The sequence below is a fragment of the Lissotriton helveticus genome, chromosome 1_1 (genome assembly GCF_964261635.1).
Source record: "Lissotriton helveticus chromosome 1_1, aLisHel1.1, whole genome shotgun sequence".
NCBI classification, from domain to species: domain Eukaryota; kingdom Metazoa; phylum Chordata; class Amphibia; order Caudata; family Salamandridae; genus Lissotriton; species Lissotriton helveticus.
Window position 1 is genome coordinate 1,380,187,334 of NC_136057.1, and position 19,758 is coordinate 1,380,207,091.

The 19,758-nt window shown below is 42.8% G+C and overlaps 1 protein-coding gene across 3 annotated transcripts in view; it reads left to right on the forward strand.

Annotated features, from left to right (window-relative positions):
• Positions 1-19,503, forward strand: part of LOC144825019 (ras-related C3 botulinum toxin substrate 1-like) — a 52,925-nt gene extending 33,422 nt beyond the window's left edge. The window contains exons 4-9 of one of the 3 annotated variants that reach the window (XR_013609244.1): positions 7,106-7,168; positions 9,140-9,299; positions 9,718-9,853; positions 12,101-13,771; positions 15,541-15,724; positions 15,820-19,503. Coding sequence is in view for 1 of the 3 variants with exons in the window: in XM_078683935.1 (XP_078540061.1) it covers positions 7,106-7,168; positions 9,140-9,299; positions 9,718-9,851 (357 nt within the window). In the remaining 2 variants the exon portion in view is untranslated. Of the gene's footprint in view, positions 1-7,105; positions 7,169-9,139; positions 9,300-9,717; positions 9,854-12,081 lie in introns of all 3 variants that reach the window. The other 2 variants (XR_013609245.1, XM_078683935.1) reach the window with 2 other exon arrangements.
• Positions 19,504-19,758: the final 255 nt, after the last annotated feature.

The following is a 19,758-nucleotide window of genomic DNA, read 5'->3' on the forward strand; positions in this document are numbered from 1 at the left end:
CCCTATAGTTTTATCTCCTCATCACCCTCTCCAATCTGATCCGATTCTATTAATAGATCCAGCAAGGAAGCAAAGATGATCCTGTCAATCCACACCTCCACTTGGTCCAGCCACCATTGTACTTCCACTCTGGCTTCTTTGGACAATCGAATCTCTGGCATAAGTCACCCCTTTGTGTAAGTGAACTGCTTTCAATTGCTGCACATCTTAGTACTGTAGTGGTCCAGGAAATATTGCCTGAATTGCCGATGCTAGCAGACCCACTACTCTTGCCAGGTATCTGAGTGAGATTTGTCAGTAATTCCCTTCCGAATGAGAGGCATCTTTCTCTGTTGGAGCCGCAAGGTCTGTTGCACAGAATCCATGTCAAAGCCCAGAAAGACAATGTTTTGCCTAGGTTCGCAAACAGACCTGATTGTTGATCATAAACCACAACTCTCGCAAGAGTGACTGAGTCAAGGCTAAATCATGATGTAGCTGCTCTGCACATATGCCATGGTAAGAATGATGTCCAGCTAGACATTAATTCTGAACCCCCTTGAAACGGAGTAGCTCCACCACGGGTCTTAGCCCCTTGGTGAAAGACAGTGGAGGAGAGCCTCAAAGGAAGTGCCACAAACTTGTACACCTGCCTCCACCACTGGAATTGCAGAAATAATCTGTGGGAAGAGAACATTGGAATAGTAAAATAGATGTCCTTTAGATGCAACCTTACTAACCAATTGTTTAGTAGTAGAACGTCCATCAGGAGGTGAATCCCCTCCTTCTTAAAATTATGATAAAAAGGCCACACATTGAACTCTTGTCAATGTATTACTGGCTGATATTCCTGGTCCTTTCTCTGAACCAGAAAGAAATTGCTGAGGAATCCCCTGGGATGTAAGGAAGTCGAAGTGATCGCCTACTTCTCTAACATGGTTTGTACTTCTTTATCTATTATTGGAGGATCCTCTTCTGAGAAGAAGAGTGGGTTGTATTTTTACCTCAGCACTGGAGTCTCATAAAACTCTATGTGAAAGCCTGCCACACTCTGGAGAACCCCGCATTGCTGGTCACCTCATTTTATTTTGTAAATAAAACAGTCTTCCTGCCACCCTTCTTTGGTAAGGAAAAAAGGGTACTCCTTACTTGAAGTTTCGCCGTGGGAGCTGAATGCACAACAGAATCCTCTCTTTCTTCCATGACCTCTGTCGGTACCTATCGAGGGGAAGAAACTTCCAAATTTCTTCTGATCCTGCCACTGATATGGCTTCCTTCCTTGATATTTTAGGGAGGCTTAGACATATGCATGGCGGTGGAGCATCCTCTGCCTCTACCAGCCCCTCCAAAAATCTTTTTGCCAAAGACCTTCTTGATTGACCTTGTCGAAAGATGAGAAAGGGATCACAAAATACCTCAACTCCTTAAAAATGGGTCTTCAAAAATGTCCCCATCTGCTACCATGCCGGCCTCTGTAGTAGCCAGTTCTTACAACTTGGGGTGTATCTTGATAGAAGCTGCATTTCTCCAGTGACAGAGCGCAATTTGCTTTGCCAAGAAACATATGGCATGATGTGCCAAGCCTGTTAGTAAATCAGGGGCTATTACATTGCCAGCCTCCCTCGCTTTCTCTGCCATATCCAGGATCTTTTTTTAGTGGTCTAAAATATCCCAGAGGTTGTCCTGGCACGCCGGCCAGGAACTATCAATGCTCTTTTGCAGGTCCTTGATACAATTTGCCACACAGGTAGCTATTTTTCCATCCATGTTAGGGGTTTGTATTACTGTCCCCTCTAACAGTGGTTGTGGGCATTCTGCTTTAAGTATGCCCCTCACCTCCTTTTCCAGAGGCTTTCTGATTCTTGTACCTACATACTCCACCACTTTTGACGATGGAGCCCAATCCACTGAACACGGATGATACATAACATCTGGATCCAACACCCCATGCATGATTTTATGGGGAACCCCAGCCATGTCAGTTTGTGTCACTATTTTGGGGCATTTGAGGCCACCTTCTGGCTGCTCAGACTGGGATCATCTCATGATTCACCATCCTGGTCAGGGTTAGCTGAATCCTCTACGTCATCACAGGTATACACCTGTGGAAAGCTTCCAGCTCATTCTTGAGCCTTCTCTGGATCAGCCTCCGTATAATCCTCAAGGGCCCGAGCCTGTCTCTTTAAAAGGGCCTGGCTCAACCTTTCAAACACATCTAAAGGGGCGGAGGAGGATTTAACCAACTTGACTTTGGCCTTGCCATTGGTATTCAGAACACCCAGGGATTCAAAGTCTTAGAAGACCAGAAATCTTCCCTCGGCGAAGGGTCATGCTATGCTTAGTGGCCAGCAATAGGATTTGCCTGCCCAAGGGTCCCAGGGTCAGTGGCGGCTCCTTCGCTAAGGCGAAGAAGCGTCACCCAACTGCTTTATAGCAGTGTAAATAAAGAAAAGATAAAATTATAATAACTGGTTGTTATTATCATTTTATGTACCCTGCTGCTGCTGCTCTGTGGGCGGGGCAGGGCTGCTCTGCTCCGAGAGCAGGGCAGGGGATGAGGGATTTGCCCACTCCAAGTGCTCATGAATGTTTGTCTGGCCGTCTCCGGCCAACCAAACATTGATGCACACTTTGCATGTTCTCCACGCAGGCTGCATTACAGCCTGTATGGATAACTTGCCCAGGCCCCCAGTCCCTGGCTGAGCATCAAACCACGGCGTTCAGACCAATGACAATACTGCATTGCAGTGTTGTTATTGGCTATGGGGAGCCAGGTGCTTCCTGCTTCCGTGTTCTGGACTGAAGAGACGACGGCCGCCTCACCTCCCCGTTCAGTGCTGGCCGCCACTGTGCAGGGCATTTGACGCTGCCCTCTTCAATGACGAGTCTATGGCGGAGAAGGGATTGTTAATCCTGTGGCCTGCTTAATCCTGCACTTTGTGGGGTGTTTGCCGCCGTTCACTTGTCTCTTGATTCCCCTGATACTGGGAAAACCAACGAGACATGTAGAGGAGTGAATCAGGACTCTATGCCCACAAGTGGTGCTGCGGTACTACTGCATCTCATGCAGAGAGGCAATTGGGCGAAAACCGCCTTCAAGGGTACAGATCCCAAAACGATCACCCCACACACTAGTGGCCATCCAAGGCCATAACTGAAAGGCCCAACTCTTTTAAGGTCTAGCCTGGGCAGCGCATGCGCTGCAAGGCATGCTGTATTCAGGTAGGGAATTGAAGCTCCGCCCACTCTCCACCCATATTTTTCATTGGCTTGTGGCATTGTTCACTGTAAACTGTGGCTCTTCATTGGTCAATACACTCAGTAGTCCCTCAGTACCGCCTTGTCTCATTTTGTAACCTCCCATGGTGATACCCCCTGCTATGTGTGTTGTTACCCAGATATGCTTTAATTACAGCCTGCAAGCACTATTTTCCCAAATAGCTTAGGACACGCTCTCTCCGAACGCTTTAAAAAAAATGTATAGCACGGGCGCCGAACGCATTTGTGATGCAATAAGTCTTGCATTTGCGAGAGTTTAAGCTAGTGCCATTGTAAATGACAATGCCTTTTATTTCTCTTTTTTAAAAACAACACATAAATAAAAGGCATTGTCATTTCTATCCAATAGTTCAAACTCTGGTGAATGCGAGACCTATTGCATTGCAAATGCTTGTTCTTTTACGATATGCAGCACTACTAGGCCCTGCACTTAATAAACAATGCCCCCACACAATGAGCAGTGCTCAGCGTTCCGAGCCGGGACCCACCTCATGTGGAAAGCTCGGCACTTGGGGTGTCACACAAAGCGATCAAATGCATCAAACAAGGGGAAGTATTTAACTGGCTACTGTGCAGGGCAGAGAGCGGAAGGGAAGGACTTTTCTTTGGAGCCTCTATGTGGAAGGACAGTGGTATGATTAGTGGACTGTGATTGTTGTTACTGTGTTAATGTTTTTACGGGACCCATGGAAAATCTACTCCTGTATACTGTTACAGTGTTATATTTGTTATGGCTGCTGAGAAAATAACCAGAAGAAAGATTGCATTGTCTGAGCTTCAGGTTCTGATATAGAATTTACAGCAACAACAGTAAGTTATTTTGCTTTTCCGAATAATAAGAACACTTTACAAATAAGGCAGGTCAAGAATTCTCTCATCAAACATGGCAGTTGCTGTGCAGTGGAATTGCCACGCTCGCTTCCCTGAGAAGATGCGGAGTTGTCTCCTGCAGGGTGCAGGGGCTCACTTTTTAGGTCTCGACCTAAAGCATTGCTTTAGCAATGCTTGTTTGTAAAGCTCGCCATGTTGTCAAAGTTTTAAAAAAGTTAACTCAAGTTGTGAAGCGTGGAACTTCCCAAATTCATACACCCCCCAGGGCCGGCTTTAGGCATGTGCAAGCTGTGCACCTGCACAGGGCCACCAAACCCCAGGGGCCACCACGCCAATATATATCCTTAACATATTAATCCTCTGAGGATGGATACATATTTGCGTGGTGGCCCCTGGCAGGGATTTGGCGGCCTCCGGCTCTGTTCCACTTCTAAACACCCTGACCCCCTCCCCTCTTTACTGGCCTGCGCGCTCCGCCCCGCCCGGACCCCCTCTTCCGGGCTCCCTACCTACGCTCCCTGCCCAGGGCCACCATGAGCCTAGAGCCGGCCCTGCACCCCCCCTTTTGATTGTAAAGTGGAACTATACAAAAACCTTTGTACGTTCCTTGTTTGTACAGTTCCTGAAGCCAAGCTAACCGGGCATCTGCAATTTTAATCGGATATACCCTTCTCCAGTCTGGTTCCCAGCCATAGGATGGCTGCACCTCTGGCTAGCAGGTTCAGATTTTGACCCCACCATGAACTACTTAATGGGAAGATTCCATGGGAAGCTGCCTAAGCATCGAGGCCATCTGAATTATTAAAGTAGGGGAGCACGAAATTCATGTCATTTCCTTTTGCACAATTACGTGAAATGTTAGCAAATTGGTGTACAATTTTGGGAAATGCAAACCACGCATTTAGCTCAATATTTTAGACCAAATGCGTTCTCTTGTCAATTTTGGACACAAGGACTCATTTTGCTTTAAAAAATAGATCATACAACACATCTGCAAGTGTTGTTGTCATTCATAATGTACCGTGCTTTCACAAAAGTATTTTTAACTGAATAGACATGAAATTACACACCATATAGTGACATAATTTGGGGATTTTCGCTTGCAAGCATATGGCGAAATACCGAAAATTATGCAAGATTATATCAGCATAATAACCCAAGTTGAGGGACTTTTATGCAGGGCGGTTTGTCCCTATTTCGAGTCCCATTTCATGCTCCTCTGCAACCACCTTCAATTCAAATAAATGGTCAGAGACTTACTTGTGCAGAACCCAAACAAAATTGAGTTCTTGTAGAAGTTTGACATTTTACCAAGCGTTATTGGCAATAAGCCTTCACTTTGTTGCAACCAGGAGTTGACATACGTTCCTGTCACAGCTATTGAATATATGATTATACCACGCTTACAATTACCACGCATGGCTTTACCACGCGAATTTTACATCGCAAGTGGCTTTACAACGCTGGTATTTACAACGAAGGACTATACCACGCGTAAAAAACGTCTTACCTGCACGTCTTTCACCAGCAGCCCTTACTTCCATCCACCATGGAAACAAACGTCAAAACACGTCTACCAAAATAAAAAAAGGACTGCTATTTTGACGTACACGGCACGTCTTTGGGGGAGGCTTTTTCCTTATACTTCAAAAATAATGTGCGTTTTTTTTATTTATGTAAACTGCTTGTTATTTTGGGGGGGAGACCCCGCCAGCCCCCCCGAGCCCCTCCCTCCCAGCCCCCCGAGCCCCCCCCCATCCCCCCCAAGCCCACGCAGAACGACTGGAAGGAATACCACGTCTCTCCCCAACCCACGCAGAACGTACTTGCGTGGTAAAGACGGTCGTGGAAGGCACCCGCGTTGAAAAAACATTTACGTGGTAAGTGTAGCGTGGTAAACGTTATGCGTGGTGATGCCTTCGGAGTAAATGATGTTTCCCCAGCTATCCAGGTGGACTTCTAGAAAGAATGCTTGTGGAAAGTGTTGTGAATTCCTGAACCGTACACCTACGCACCTGTGCACGGCCATACAACTGCAGACTCATGAATTGTGTCAACCAGCCCCTCCTTGAATTTTAGGTGAGATATAGATCAAATTAAAAACAAAACAGAAAGGGTTAAAGAACAAAACATTTTTTTTTCGCTTTAAAGTGCTTTTGGTACATAAAGCCTAATGAGAAAATTGACATAAAAGAAACCTAAACCTTTCTAAGCAACCTTGTAGTATTACATTGCTATTCTTATAGTCTGATTTCCTGAACAATGGAATATGATTTTTTATTTTAACCTGAATCTTTGATCTGTTACAAACTTAGTTTATTTTGAGAACATCTTCTGGTCATTTTAGTGAAGTTATAACACAATCGTTGCGGGGAAACCGCAGAGCAGAACCCACGCAGGAGGTTACAACATACAGTTATTTCCTGAAGTGCTATGAAAAATGTGGATCATGTTTAAGTTATACATAACTTGTGTAGCCTTTGGAAAAAAATGGCCTATTTTACACACCACTTGTACACGCATTTTAAAGTGTTTTAAATACAAAATAACAACTTAAGAATAGCTCGTATAGTAGTTTTTAAAATAGTGTGACGTTTCAATAAACAACATAACATTTTGAAAAGTTCTGTATATCATGTATGATATCTTAGTGGGAGTCTGGGCCTAAGTTTGAATTAGCTCTTTAAAATTCTTGCTTCTGCATCTCATCTTAGGATCAGGTTTTATTTTAAATAAGCAAGAATTTACAGGGATGAACGCTAGAAATGTCACCCAGTTCTATTGGTTTGTCGATCCAGGATGATAAAGAAGAACTTAATGGTGATGCTTTGCATGTTTTGTAAGGGCTTCGTCATATCTAAGGATACAAGAAAGGTCAGAGACTGGCGCTGTTAAGAGGACTCCAAACTCCAAAAACCAAAACTAAATTTTGTCTTGCTGTGCCCGCACCCCCTTTTGCTTTGAATACTTACAGCATGTCTTTTTCTTTCTTTCTTCCCTGGATCTTCCTTCACAGGATGTTTTCCTGGTTTGTTTCTCCGTGGTCAGCCCCGCATCCTATGAAAATGTCCGCGCCAAGGTAAGAGTATCCTGGAGTCAGCTCCGACTGGGGAGGGGGCACTTATGCTATGAACATGCGACGTGATGAGTAAAAACTGAGGGGAGAAGAGAATCTCTGTTTATTACTTTCACCAACAACAGGAGAGGAGCTTATCCCATGCACTACCTCTCCACCCAAAATGGGTGTCAGTCTATTTGTACTACATTGTAAATTACTACTTGCCAATCCAGGCTTTAGTCTGCAAGCTTTAAATCCAGATGTCAACAGTGCCTCCAGTTTAGCTCGTGTATGCCTTTATTTTGCAGGAAAATGATATAGAGGCTCATCCTAGCAGGGGAACCTGCAACGAGAAGTTAGTTTAGCATGCTTGATAAGGTATACAGCCTTTACAACGAAACTTTTACAACAAACTACCATTACAACGCAACTTTTACAACGCAAACCATTACAACGCATAGCGCTGGGGGGCGCTCTAGGATAGGGAATAGGTTTAATGTACTATCCAACACCTTCCCTACTATCCACGGGGACTGGAGTTGAAATAGTAAATTAAACTATTCACTATCCAGCGCCCAAAAGCATTATGCGTTGTAATGGTATGCATTGTAAAACTTGCGATGTAAAGGTAGGCGTTGTAAAAGTATGCGTTGTAACGTCATACATCCGCTTGATAAGGGTAATGTTCCTTGCCAGACAGTATTGCTTTACAGCTTTTCAGTGCCAAAAGCCCCCCTCTTGGGTACTAAAGGAGTTTTACGACATGTGTAACATTACAGTGGCAGTAAGTAAAACATAGATTTCAAAAACATCTTTTCCAAAAACATAAATTTCAAAATATATGCAACCAAGCTTTCAACTATTTAAATATCTCCATATAAGAATTTCAACCTGAACCTAATCCCAGTATCAAGCACCAGCCTTCAAATTTGGTAGGACTGATGTTAGAATAGTAAAAATATACCAGCCCTAAAATATGTAGGAAGTGTGTTTGACTGGATTCAGGAACTAACTACATATCGTAATTGCTGAAGAGAGATATTTCTGCAAGCTAGACATCTTGCCAGAATACGTTTGGGAGACTATAGGCATGATGTGCAAAACCATTTTGTGATCGGAGTCTCTGTGTTTCTCAAAATCACAGGGATTGTGACTGCAAAAATTGCTTTTTTCTCTTTACTAAATCTATTCTGAATCTAAATAGAGAGGGAGCGTGAAAGGGACATCACCTCCTCATTGGGAGTCCTCAAGTATCAATTATTTGCGGCCTCAGTTGCAGTCGCAAACCATTGCTCAGTTGCTGACACTTCCAAGGTGATGGCAATTGATTCACAAAATATCAGCAAGCCTTGAGAACAGGGCCGGACTGGGAACAGAAACCGGCCCTGACAAACTGCTCAGCCGGCACCCCCTGGGGTGAGGGGGAGTGCAGCCGAGCAGTTTGCGAGTGCCGGTTTCGACCGATTTTGTTACGGGGGGCCAATATTGCTGACCCCGGTAACAAAAAGGGCCCCTCATGGGCCAAAACCAGCCCCCACCCTAGCGGCCTATCGGGGAAACGCCCGGTGCCCGCAATGGCCAGTCCGGCCCTGCTTGAGAAACGCTTTTCGTTGATGCAACTCCTTTTCCTTTATGGATCACGAGCTGCTTTAAAAAAAAGTTTCCTATTTGGGAATGCCAACACAGGGTTGGTGGTTAACTGTTCCTATTCTGCATCCTTGTGTTTGTAAACAATCACAGGGCGTCGTAAGCAGCGACTAGGCTCGTAAAAAATAATTAGGCAGGTCATACTGCAACCTCCTGTGACTGAAGAATTTGCTGCACAACCTTTTATTATATAGGTCGCATCACAAAATCAGAGACGATGCAAACAGTTGATGTGCAATTTACAACCACTTTTTGTGACCTGTCTTTGCAAAACATTTTTTGCACGCAATGTTTGCGCGTGGAGCCGGTGCTGTATCTCATTTCTTATTTCCACTGCTTCCCCAGTGGTACCCCGAGGTTCACCACCACTGCAGCAAGACACCCATTGTCCTTATTGGCACGAAAATGGACTTGCGTGACGCTAAGGAAACAATTGAAAAACTGAAGGAGAAAAGGCTGTCGCCCATCACCTATCCGCAAGGTCTGGCTTTGGCTAAAGAAATAGGTAAGTGCGACCTGAGAACCAGTGGACAGTATGCTCTTACTAGTGCAAAATCTCACCAGTGCAGTGGATCAGTGGAAGACTGTCTTTCGTTCTTTCATCCTTTGTATCTTGCATGTTAGTAGTCTTTACCTCTCCCCTACAACGTTTTTTCGCAAAGCACTCTTATTTTCGCCCCTCTTCATAGCTCACTTTAGTGCAGTAATGGCATCTAGTGACCACTCAGTCTGTGTCATTGAGAGAGCTCTTGTGTGTATGACAGTGACACCGTCTGGCCAGCCTGGGTATGGTATTTGTGGACATCTTGGGCAAGAGAGCAGGCTGGCATGGGCTATCTTGACCAGGGTGGTCCTTGAGTCCCCTTTGGGGAGATAGAGGTCGCTAACAGGAATTCACCTTCTTCTCTCTCTTTCCGCCGTAGGCGCTGTGAAGTATGTGGAATGTTCTGCCATGACGCAGCGGAATCTGAAGACCGTGTTTGATGAAGCCATCAGAGCCGTCCTCGAACCACAGCCAAAGCCTTCAAAAAAGACGAAGAAGTGCTTGCTACTGTAATGGTAAGGGAAGCATCCTTTACAACGCAACTTTTACCACGCAGTGCCTTTACGACGCAACTTTTACAACGCAAACCATTACAACGCATTGCGCTGGGGGGCGCTCTAGGATAGGGAATACGTTTAATTTACTATCCAACACCTTCCCTAGTGTCCACGGGGACTGGAGTTGGAATAGTAAATTAAACTATTCACTATCCAGCACCCCAAAGCGCTATGCGTTGTAAAGGTTTGCGATGTAAAAACCACTTTGTAAAGGCATGCGATGTAAAAGCATGCATTGTAATGTCATACATCCTAATGGTAAGGAGGTGTGCTGCCCCCCTTGGGACATAAGCACATTGCATCTTCCAGAGCATTAGGGTATTATTTGTCAAAGTGTGGATCATCCACTCACATCCCACACCACTACTGAGAACCAATGGACAGACACAAATACATACACCCTCCACCTCACACACACAACCCCACACACACGCACATGTGTATGCACCACTCCACAGTGCCAACTAACAGTGACTAGAGAAAACTAAATGAAAAGGACTAACCTACCCGCAGATCTTCTGTCTGCCACCCTTTGACTACTACTGAACATCATTGAAAACGAGGATTACCTAAATCTTTGCCTCTGCGGTCCAGTTTTAATGTGGGTCTGCAATCCTCAGTAACATATCAAAGAAAATGTACAAGTGTACATAGAAACATACACCTAACTAAGGCAATATACACCAGAGAACTAGCGAGTGTGTATCCAAGAATGCATGTTTCTTATGAAAATTCGGCTGAAGAGAATTTCTCCTTCAACATTTTTCCCTAAAAGCTTAAAGCGATGTTGTTTGAGGCCTCTGTGCCCACATTGCCACACCGGCAAGAAATGAAGAGAGACTACTCCCTTTCAGACTGCCAAGTTGGTGCGTCTAGTGGGACAAAGAAGGACTCGTCACACTCTCTTCCAAACCCAAGGGGAGCAGGGAGGGCAGCTCTTTCAGTGTTCTGCCATACACAGTGCTAAACCAATAGTGATTGGTATCTAGGAGCAACTCCCTCCTTCCATGCTACTACACCAATGGGAACCAGCTTTTTCACAGTGTTTACCCATATACACACTGCCAAGTCCCTCAAGATTGGCCCTTGAGAGAAACTCCTCAACCACACACTGCTGAACAAAAGGGAAGAGGTACCCAAGAGACTCCTCCACTAAACACTGCTCAACCAATGACAACAAACAATGGTGCATAAAATAGGTATCTCAGACTCCTCCCAGCACAATGCGCCACCACTGAGAACAAATAATACATGGGAAATTGTATCCTAACAGAATATTGGCATTTTAGTATTTTCTTTCTAAATGATTGTGGCCAACATATTGGCAAGTACAATATCATGAATATCATGCATAGGTAAGTATAAATGTAATAGTGTTAGCGCCTCATATTTGTATCTTAATGATATATATATATATATATATAATATTTATATATAATAATTATATATATATGATGTGTATATATATATATATATTTATATATACACATACCTATACAAAGAATATACACCTACATGTGCGGGTGTATGTGTGTATATATATATATATATATATATATATATATATATATATATATATATATATATATATATATATATATATATATATATATATATATATTTTTTTTATATATATATATATACTGCTCCCAACTCCCCAGGCACTCCACCTGCTAAGGAACGTAGCACTCACAGGGGTGGTTTCCACTTAGATTTTATTGGGAAGCACTCAGCACATCTCGATGTGCTGAGTGTTTCCCAATAAAATCGAAGTGGAAACCACCCCTGTGAGTGCTACGTTCCTTAGCAGGTGGAGTGCCTGGGGATGTTGGGAGCAGTATATATTTAACGGGCACACCCCCGTTACGTGTGCACCCGCTCTGGAGTGCGGCAGGCTGGTGTTTTGGAGCGAAGATATATATATATATATATATATATATATATATATATATATATATATATATATATATATATATATATGTTAAGATGAATAAATCCATATTTACCCTTATATACTCACCTTCACGATTTTGTGGGAGTCGATATTTTCAATCTGATATTTTGTCTGGACGATATTTTTCTCCTCGATCTGCTCTTATAGCTCTGGTTGGGGTAGAAGTTGATTTTGTTGGAGAAGGCAAGACTGGTTATCGGCTTGAGCTCTCTGATCTCATTGCAAATGGCAGTGCCTTGCTTCCCTCACAGGTGTGGAGTCGGAGACATGCTGACGTCATTATCTTGCACACCTGTATCGGCGCCACAGAAGGTTTGAGCCTATGCTATCACCTTCCATGCTTTCCATCTTCTCTGCTGCTGACGTGTATTTTGTCACTGACTTCATTCAGGAGTTTACAGATTTCAGTGGTGGCCTAGTATTTTATATCACCAGTCTCGGCTCCTTGCCATTGGACAGATGGACATGTTTCTGGCTCCTTATCCCACCCCAGCACCCAAAGGATGAGGTCCCAGTTTGAGGCGATATGTCTAAGAAACTTTGAGGTCTTGTGGATATGCGACTCCAGCTCTAATGATGGGAACGCCACTGAACATGTCCCACTAAGCAGAAGTCCATCTGGCTTGATTCGCCATCCCGCCCGGCACACCTCCAGCGACATCCATTAAAGTGAGGAGGTTGAATGTGGAGGGTCATGGCTAAAGTGAAGGAAAGAGACCTCAGCCTCTGAAGGCGCCTAGAGGACAAAGATGAAAACTCCTTGATGACATATATTGCATGCAAAATATGTTTAAGAATCTGATCCACACCTAATGTTCTGTTTTGGACATGCTGCTGATCTGTGGCACCATTACTCACCTGTTTCATCTTTTCAACTCTCTCTTTCTATCCACTGTCTCTCTTCTCAGATTGTTTCTGCTCCTCCAGACTCATCTGCAACGCTGATACTCCATTCTTTTCCCTTACACAGACATTCCCTGTGTGATTAGTACGACACTGTTTTTGTTAATCAAGGAAGAAAATCGTGTTGATTGTGGGGAAGAGGGGTGGCAAATAAGCCGGAAAAAAATAGCACCGGATACAGTGCCAACTTTCAAAGAAAGTTGGGAGCAGAGCTATTCAGTTTCATTCACACTTTTACAGCCTTATTCATGGTCATGAGAAATATGTGTGTGTATGTTTTTCTGGGTATTTGTTTGTCACGAGTACTATTCGATGTTGGGAATTTTGGGAAAGTCCTTCTTCTCACATATTCATCTTCTGAAAGAATCATTAGTTTACGCAGGTCTCCTTCACCTCTTTTAACACTGAAAATGTTTTTATTAACCTTTGGAAGAATGCGGTTTAATCTTTGGAAGATTGGGCCTGATACACTCAAGGTTTTCTGTTTCTATCTTACGAGGGTGTTGAGACTATTGTAAACCAGCAAACACGCCCGTGGTTTAGAAATGGTTTGGTCTTTGCATAAGAAAACTTTAGGTCAAACAGTGAGCAAATCAGACCTATGCTTTCTGACTTAAAACATCCCTAGGCTGTTTTCAGCATGGCATAAACTTAATAAATCAGGTCAAATGTTAATAATGAGGGGTTTCACCAGGAAACAAAGGACTGGAAGGCTAACCATAGCAGATGGTATTGGGTGCAACAGGGACTCCGTTCCCCTTTTTTGTAACTGTCTAGTATCATATTTCCCCTCATTGAACTAGATATCTTTGTAAAAGCAAGCACGAGGTATCTTTGTAAAAGCAAGCACGCAGAGATCTGGATTTTCACTGTAGTACTCTTTTGCTTGCAAGACAATAAGTTGGATGCCAGTCAGCCACACAGCTTTATTCGATCTTTTGTAAATAGACCATAAAAGCACAAAGCTCATATAAAATAATTTCAAGTTATTAAATACATATTTACATTGGTTAAAATAAGTATGCAACAAGTTTGCTGTGATCAGAAATAGGACCTTTAAAATCATTTGTATAAAAGGAGAGAACGGTTCATGATTAAACACTACACACTACTATCAACAAGTGGTCCCACCTTTTTCCTCTTCCTAAATCAGGCCCATAAAAATGAAGCAACACAAAAACATACAAATGGGTCTGATATGCCTTTGAATTATTTTGCCTAAAGCAGTGGTAGGTATTTAAGCTACCTTGGTAAGGGAATCCAAGGCAACGGAGGTCATAAATTGTCAGTGTCCCCCCTTTGCCAAACCCACGGCTCGCCACTTTCGCCACAGGGCCTGCGGGTCACAGGGGATGGTGGCCCATCCTACGTAGGCAAGGTGTGAGGTGGCCTGGAATAAAAGCATTATTCCAATCCGCTCGGGAGGTCGGCTACATGTGCGCTCCCCCGACTCTAGGCGCCCAGCCTGCCCATGTCAAAAGCCGGCCCTGCCATGAAAGCAAGGACACAGAAGCACTGGCGTAACGAAAAGTGAGGGGCCCTCCCTGCACCGTACTTAGAGGGGCACGCTCCGGGCTCAATCAGGAGCTCTCCGGCCACATTGCAGTGCCGAGGGGGCCTCTTGGAACTAGAGGCCCCCTGCCCCGCGGGGGCTGCGTGGGCCTGTGTTACGCCCTTGCACAGAAGCAGGAACATTTTCAGCGTGCCCGTAGAAAACTCGCTGCACATTTAGGGTATTTACTTTTCGTTTCCACATAACAAACTCCACTTTCTTTAATTCTTTTTCTTCGAAACACAAATATTGAAAGTGAGCCGCCATGACACTGAGGCCAAGTGGCAATTAGTTATCATCAAAAGTGCTCCCAACCTGTCAGTACCCTGACAACTCAGCTGGGGATCTTGATCTGGTGGGCTGGCTACAGCCTGGCTGGGGCCCTAGCAGAATAAGTGCCCGTCCACCAAACAAAAATTACATCCTTAGTCCATTGAAAAAATAGTAACCTGTAAAAGCAGATAATAGGTAATGGAGTAGTACTGTGGACATAACAATAATTCATTCTGGATGTCAGTTAAGCTGCGGCATTACAATCTTGTTCTTTTTGTAAACAGTTTTTTAGGTTTAGATTTTAATCTTCTTTATCCTACTTTTTTTTCTCATACTGCACTTTATATTACAGGTTTATTTGAAAAACTTTATAGAATGCTGACAATATATGGTTTTGCTAAATAGATTTAGAATGGACAGGGGATTTCAATTATATTTAAATACTGTCCCGGCTGCAGGTGAACAACCTTTACAACACAACTTTTACAATGTAGTGCCTTTACAACGCGGTATTTACAACGCAAACCATTACAACGCATTGCGCTGGGGGGGCGCTCTAGGATAGGGAATAGATTTAATTTACTATCCAACACCTTCCCTACTATCCACGGGTACTGGAGTTGGAATAGTAAATTAAACTATTCACTATCCAGCGCCCCAAAGCACTATGCGTTGTAATGGTATGCGTTGTAAAACTGGCGTTGTAAAAGCATGCGATGTAAAAGCATGCGTTGTAATGTCATACATCCCTGGCTGCAATATTTGGAACATCCCATATTTGTGTCAAGATAGAAAAAAACACGAAGGGCCTGATTTAGTGTTTGGTGGACAAGTTACTCCATCACAAAGGTCACGGATATCCCGCCCGTCGTATTACAAGTGCCATGGGATAAAACTGACTTGTAATATGGCGGCCTTATATATATAAGGCAAAGTAACCTGGTCCACCAAACTCCAAATCAGGCCCCAAGTTATAACTTAGTATAGTGCTCACTTGCGAAGTTTATTCTGCAACTCTGATGCCTGCCTGTACCTGCATGGTGCAGCTGTTTAAGGAGACTGTTGTCCATGGTTCGCACACCATCAGATAGAAGGCTGAGTTGTTGATAAGGTTATCTTTAGGATAAGTGGCCTCTAGCGAAGATGGGCAATTTCGCTTCCACCCACGTCACAAAGTTTCTTTTAAACATTTGACAACTTCATCACTTCCAAAAGTTGTGGAAAACTGAAAAAAAGGAAGAGGGTGACAAATTAAAGAAGAACGTTTTTTGTGGAGAGAAGTGCTTGTTAAAATATGTTTTTTTAGAAAATATAGGAGTTGTATGAAGTCCACGCATAAAGCCGAACTTCTGGATAATCTTCAGAACAAAACAGAGTTGCTTACACAACCTCAAAAGGGAATGCTCTTGGTGGAGATTATCACAATTGGTCACGTAATTTCCTCTTCCCATAGCAATAATATTAGTGTTCCTGTCAACGATGTATTTGAATGTGTGAATTAATTTGGTATTTAAAAGTGCACTCTTACTTAGAAATTGTGTCTTAGCGTTAGGTGGACTGATCTCTAACAAGAGGAGGACATGGAGTTGTATGGAGAACCACTACCTTCTTGAAGGCCATCAATTTACTCTGGAGCCCGAGAGAAGTGTGGCTCACTGTTTAGAGCGGCAGACTCTGAAGCAGAGATCAGGCCCGGGACCAGGGTTCAAGCCCCGACGTGGCAGGGTCTTGGGCTCAATGTCCGCCTGACTCGATAATTCTCGCATCAGCGCCTACTCTAATCATGGGTCCCACGCTGCAACTCTGGGCAATAGCTTGCCTAATCTCCACAACGGCCCCATCAACACTGGGATGCCAAGCTTCACCTTGGGGGTGCCAAGGAGGGGCATCTCACAGGGAGAGCCAGGAAGGGTTCCACAGCGTTATACAGCGCTGGGACGCCCCGTTGGGGCAGCTGTGCGCTTTACAAAATACACTACATACATACAGATAAACGAAGAAAATTTCAGAGTTTATGTATGCGATGTAAAGGGCCACCCTCCAACACGCATCCAATGAATCTAATAAACTAGCAGCAAGCGGAGCAAGGCGACCACAAAGTATGCTCGATAATATACGTGAATGAAGTAAATCAGGGCTTTTGTTTGGTATTGGAAGGATGGCCGATGCACTGAGATTTAAATAGGATATGATTGCCTCTTGAAAGCCAAAGCAGATTGGCAAGATACAGACAGCTAGTGTGAAGAGCCAAGAATGAGAAGGGCAGCTGAATAGTCCCAACTTCTTCTTTGGATATAAAATAGTTGGCAGGGCAAGATAAAGGCATTGCCATTAACCAGCCTGAAACACTGTCTTTCTGCCCTAAAAAGATGGTTTTACTGAAGGTCAGAAGTGGGAGGAAGAATGCAGAAACAACTTTGTGGCTTAAATAACAAAGACTCATCCCTTCAGACCCTCAGGTTGCAGATTGTGGTTCCAGACTGGGGAAAGAGTTGCAGGCTGTGCCAAGACCTTTATTACAAGTGGCCCAGAGCGGTGGTATCCCGGGTTAAAATACCACTTCAAGTCATTGTGTCCCAATAAACCCAAAGCCTGTATTTCTGGCTTTGGGAATATTGGGTCCAAAATACCCGACCCATTCATTCTGGTCCGGGAAATATAGGACCAGGAGCCTTATGTATTGCTGCAGGGGCTGCGGGCAGCCCCCTTTTGCCTTTTTCTATAGCGTGATGGAGCTGAAAGCGCTTCTCACAGCTGTATGTTAACCAACCTTTTGTTGGAGAAGTGGGTTTTTGCAGGAAAGCCTACTGTTCTTGCACTATAAACTCAGCAGCCATTACAAAGTTTGCAAAGCTAGCATAGTTGAAAAAAATCTGCTTTACATTTGCAGAGAAAACAATCTCACACACTAAAATATTAGTAAGTGTTATATAAAGCCAATCTTCAGATGATCATAAAATGTGCTGATAAATTGTTTAAAGGCAGTAGCCACTCGGTAAATATAGGTGCCATTTTCAAGGTAACATCAATATTGAGCTAATCGGTGTTTGTTACTTTACATACAAAATGTAGAAATCAATAAAAGCAGAAGTTGGGTTTGTGTTGAATGGCGATTCTATGCAGGTGCCTTTATACATTGTTATCCATGCTGGCTTGGGAAAGTGAATTTTAAAAAAAGGAAGTTCAAAATTGAAACACATGTTCACGAAGTATGTGAAAGTTACTATTTGTCTTTAATTTTCAAAAATGTCAATAGTGATCTGTGAATAGCTCATAGTATTTCTTATCTGTGTAAAACTTTTATTTACTATTAGCAATGTTTATGTTCTAGGTAATATTAACCATTCTTTTTCATTTCTTAAGATATATTTAGATAAGTTATAGAACACGTAATTCCAATATAAGGTGCCGGTTAATATGAATAAATTTTGCCACTGGAATGCTTCTAAATGCATACTTATAGACGCTGAAGCAGCAATTTTGAAATGTAGCTACACACTTGTAGTACTTGGAATCAAACTTAAGATGACTTTGTTAAAAGGAGTTTAACTATTCTGCTCAAACCTGGGGCATCATGTACAAACGGGTTTTTGCGTTTTCAAAGCCTCTGATTTGGTCAATAAGAGGGTTTGAGAATGCTAAAGCCTTTTTTTAAATGCACTAAACCAATTTAAGGATTGAGAAAAGATGTTTCAAATTGTTAAATGGGTTTAGGAAACATTAAGGAATCTCTTTTTGGAAGGAGCATTTTAAGGGCATTTCTACCAATGCCTGTTTCTTATTGTATATATTAATGTTTTATGACGGAAAGGAGATTTTGCGACACAAAGGAGGTGATAACCTATTCACAAATGAGACTGGGTCCCCAGGTGACTCCTCCCCTTTTGTGAATGATCAAAGAACGTTTTTAGGAGTAGGCAGAGGTCGCCAAAAATATGTTAATATATTTTCATTTTCTTTTTTTAAACACATCCCATTTTCCTTTTAGGAAAACTGGCTGCATTTAAAAAAAAAGGCTTTATTTAAAAGCAATCACTATCCTGATGATCTGCTGACCCACGCAGGCCACTATGCCTTCCATTGTAGCCAATCATAGTGGATCACAGTTTGTGACCTGCCTCATCAATATTTATAAGGTAGTCGAATTGCAACCCACTACAATTCGGCATTTTGTGAACTGACCTCTTAATACATAGGTCAGTTGGCAAAATAAAAATGCATTCTGTAAAAGTCGGTGCTGAAATTGCGAGCCGCTTTTAGCTAATGCATTTTTCATACATGAGGCCCTGATCTACACATAAAGGCTACACCTGGACTAAGTGGAGGCTCTAACAGGGAGGTTGATTTGTGCATCTCTGTAGAGGATCAATGGCTTAACACAACTGTGGTTGCGTTGACAAATCACAATTGTTCCTGGTCTTACTCACATTCACATTTTTATTTTTATACATTTCTAAAAATGTCTTTTAATTGCAATCTATTAAACAGTTTCACGTTTTAATGTTGTGTGCATAGTAACCACCTGTTATTCACGTGCAAGTAGAGAGCAGGCTTTTAAAAACATAATCAGGATATAAAATATAATGGTGTCATCCCATCTGCTGAGAAATGGTCAGCTTATTACAAACGCATTTACATTCTTTCTAAGTCTGTTTTAAGAACAAGTATTTCAGGGATGTGATCTCGCAGAATAGCATTCCTGTAGAGCTCCAAAGACATTTTTGGGAGAACTGTTGTCTGTCATCACCACCAGTTTAATGATTGTTGTTATACCTTATATTATCATTTGCATTTCTACTGTATTTCTATTGCACTCTGTCCAGGCTTCCATCCAATCATGTACAATGGTTCGTCAATCTCAGGGGCCACGGTTGATCTATGTTATATCACAAAAACATTAAATAAATGAGAAATTAAAAGAACAAACCGGTTTCATCTTTTTTTTTTAAAGCATGAAATGAAGAGACACAAATGCGTTTGAGTTAAAGATGCAAAAACGGTTTACTTTGTGCCATTATGTGTGCATCTTTAAAATCTATGATCATATTTTGAAAATACATAATGCGGGTGTCTTTTTAATATGTTGCTGCTGTCGGTTTTTATTTTCAGCTTCTCCATAAGTATTTATGAGCATAATTTTCTAATTCCTAGAGTAGCCTTTCCTTCTACATATACATAATG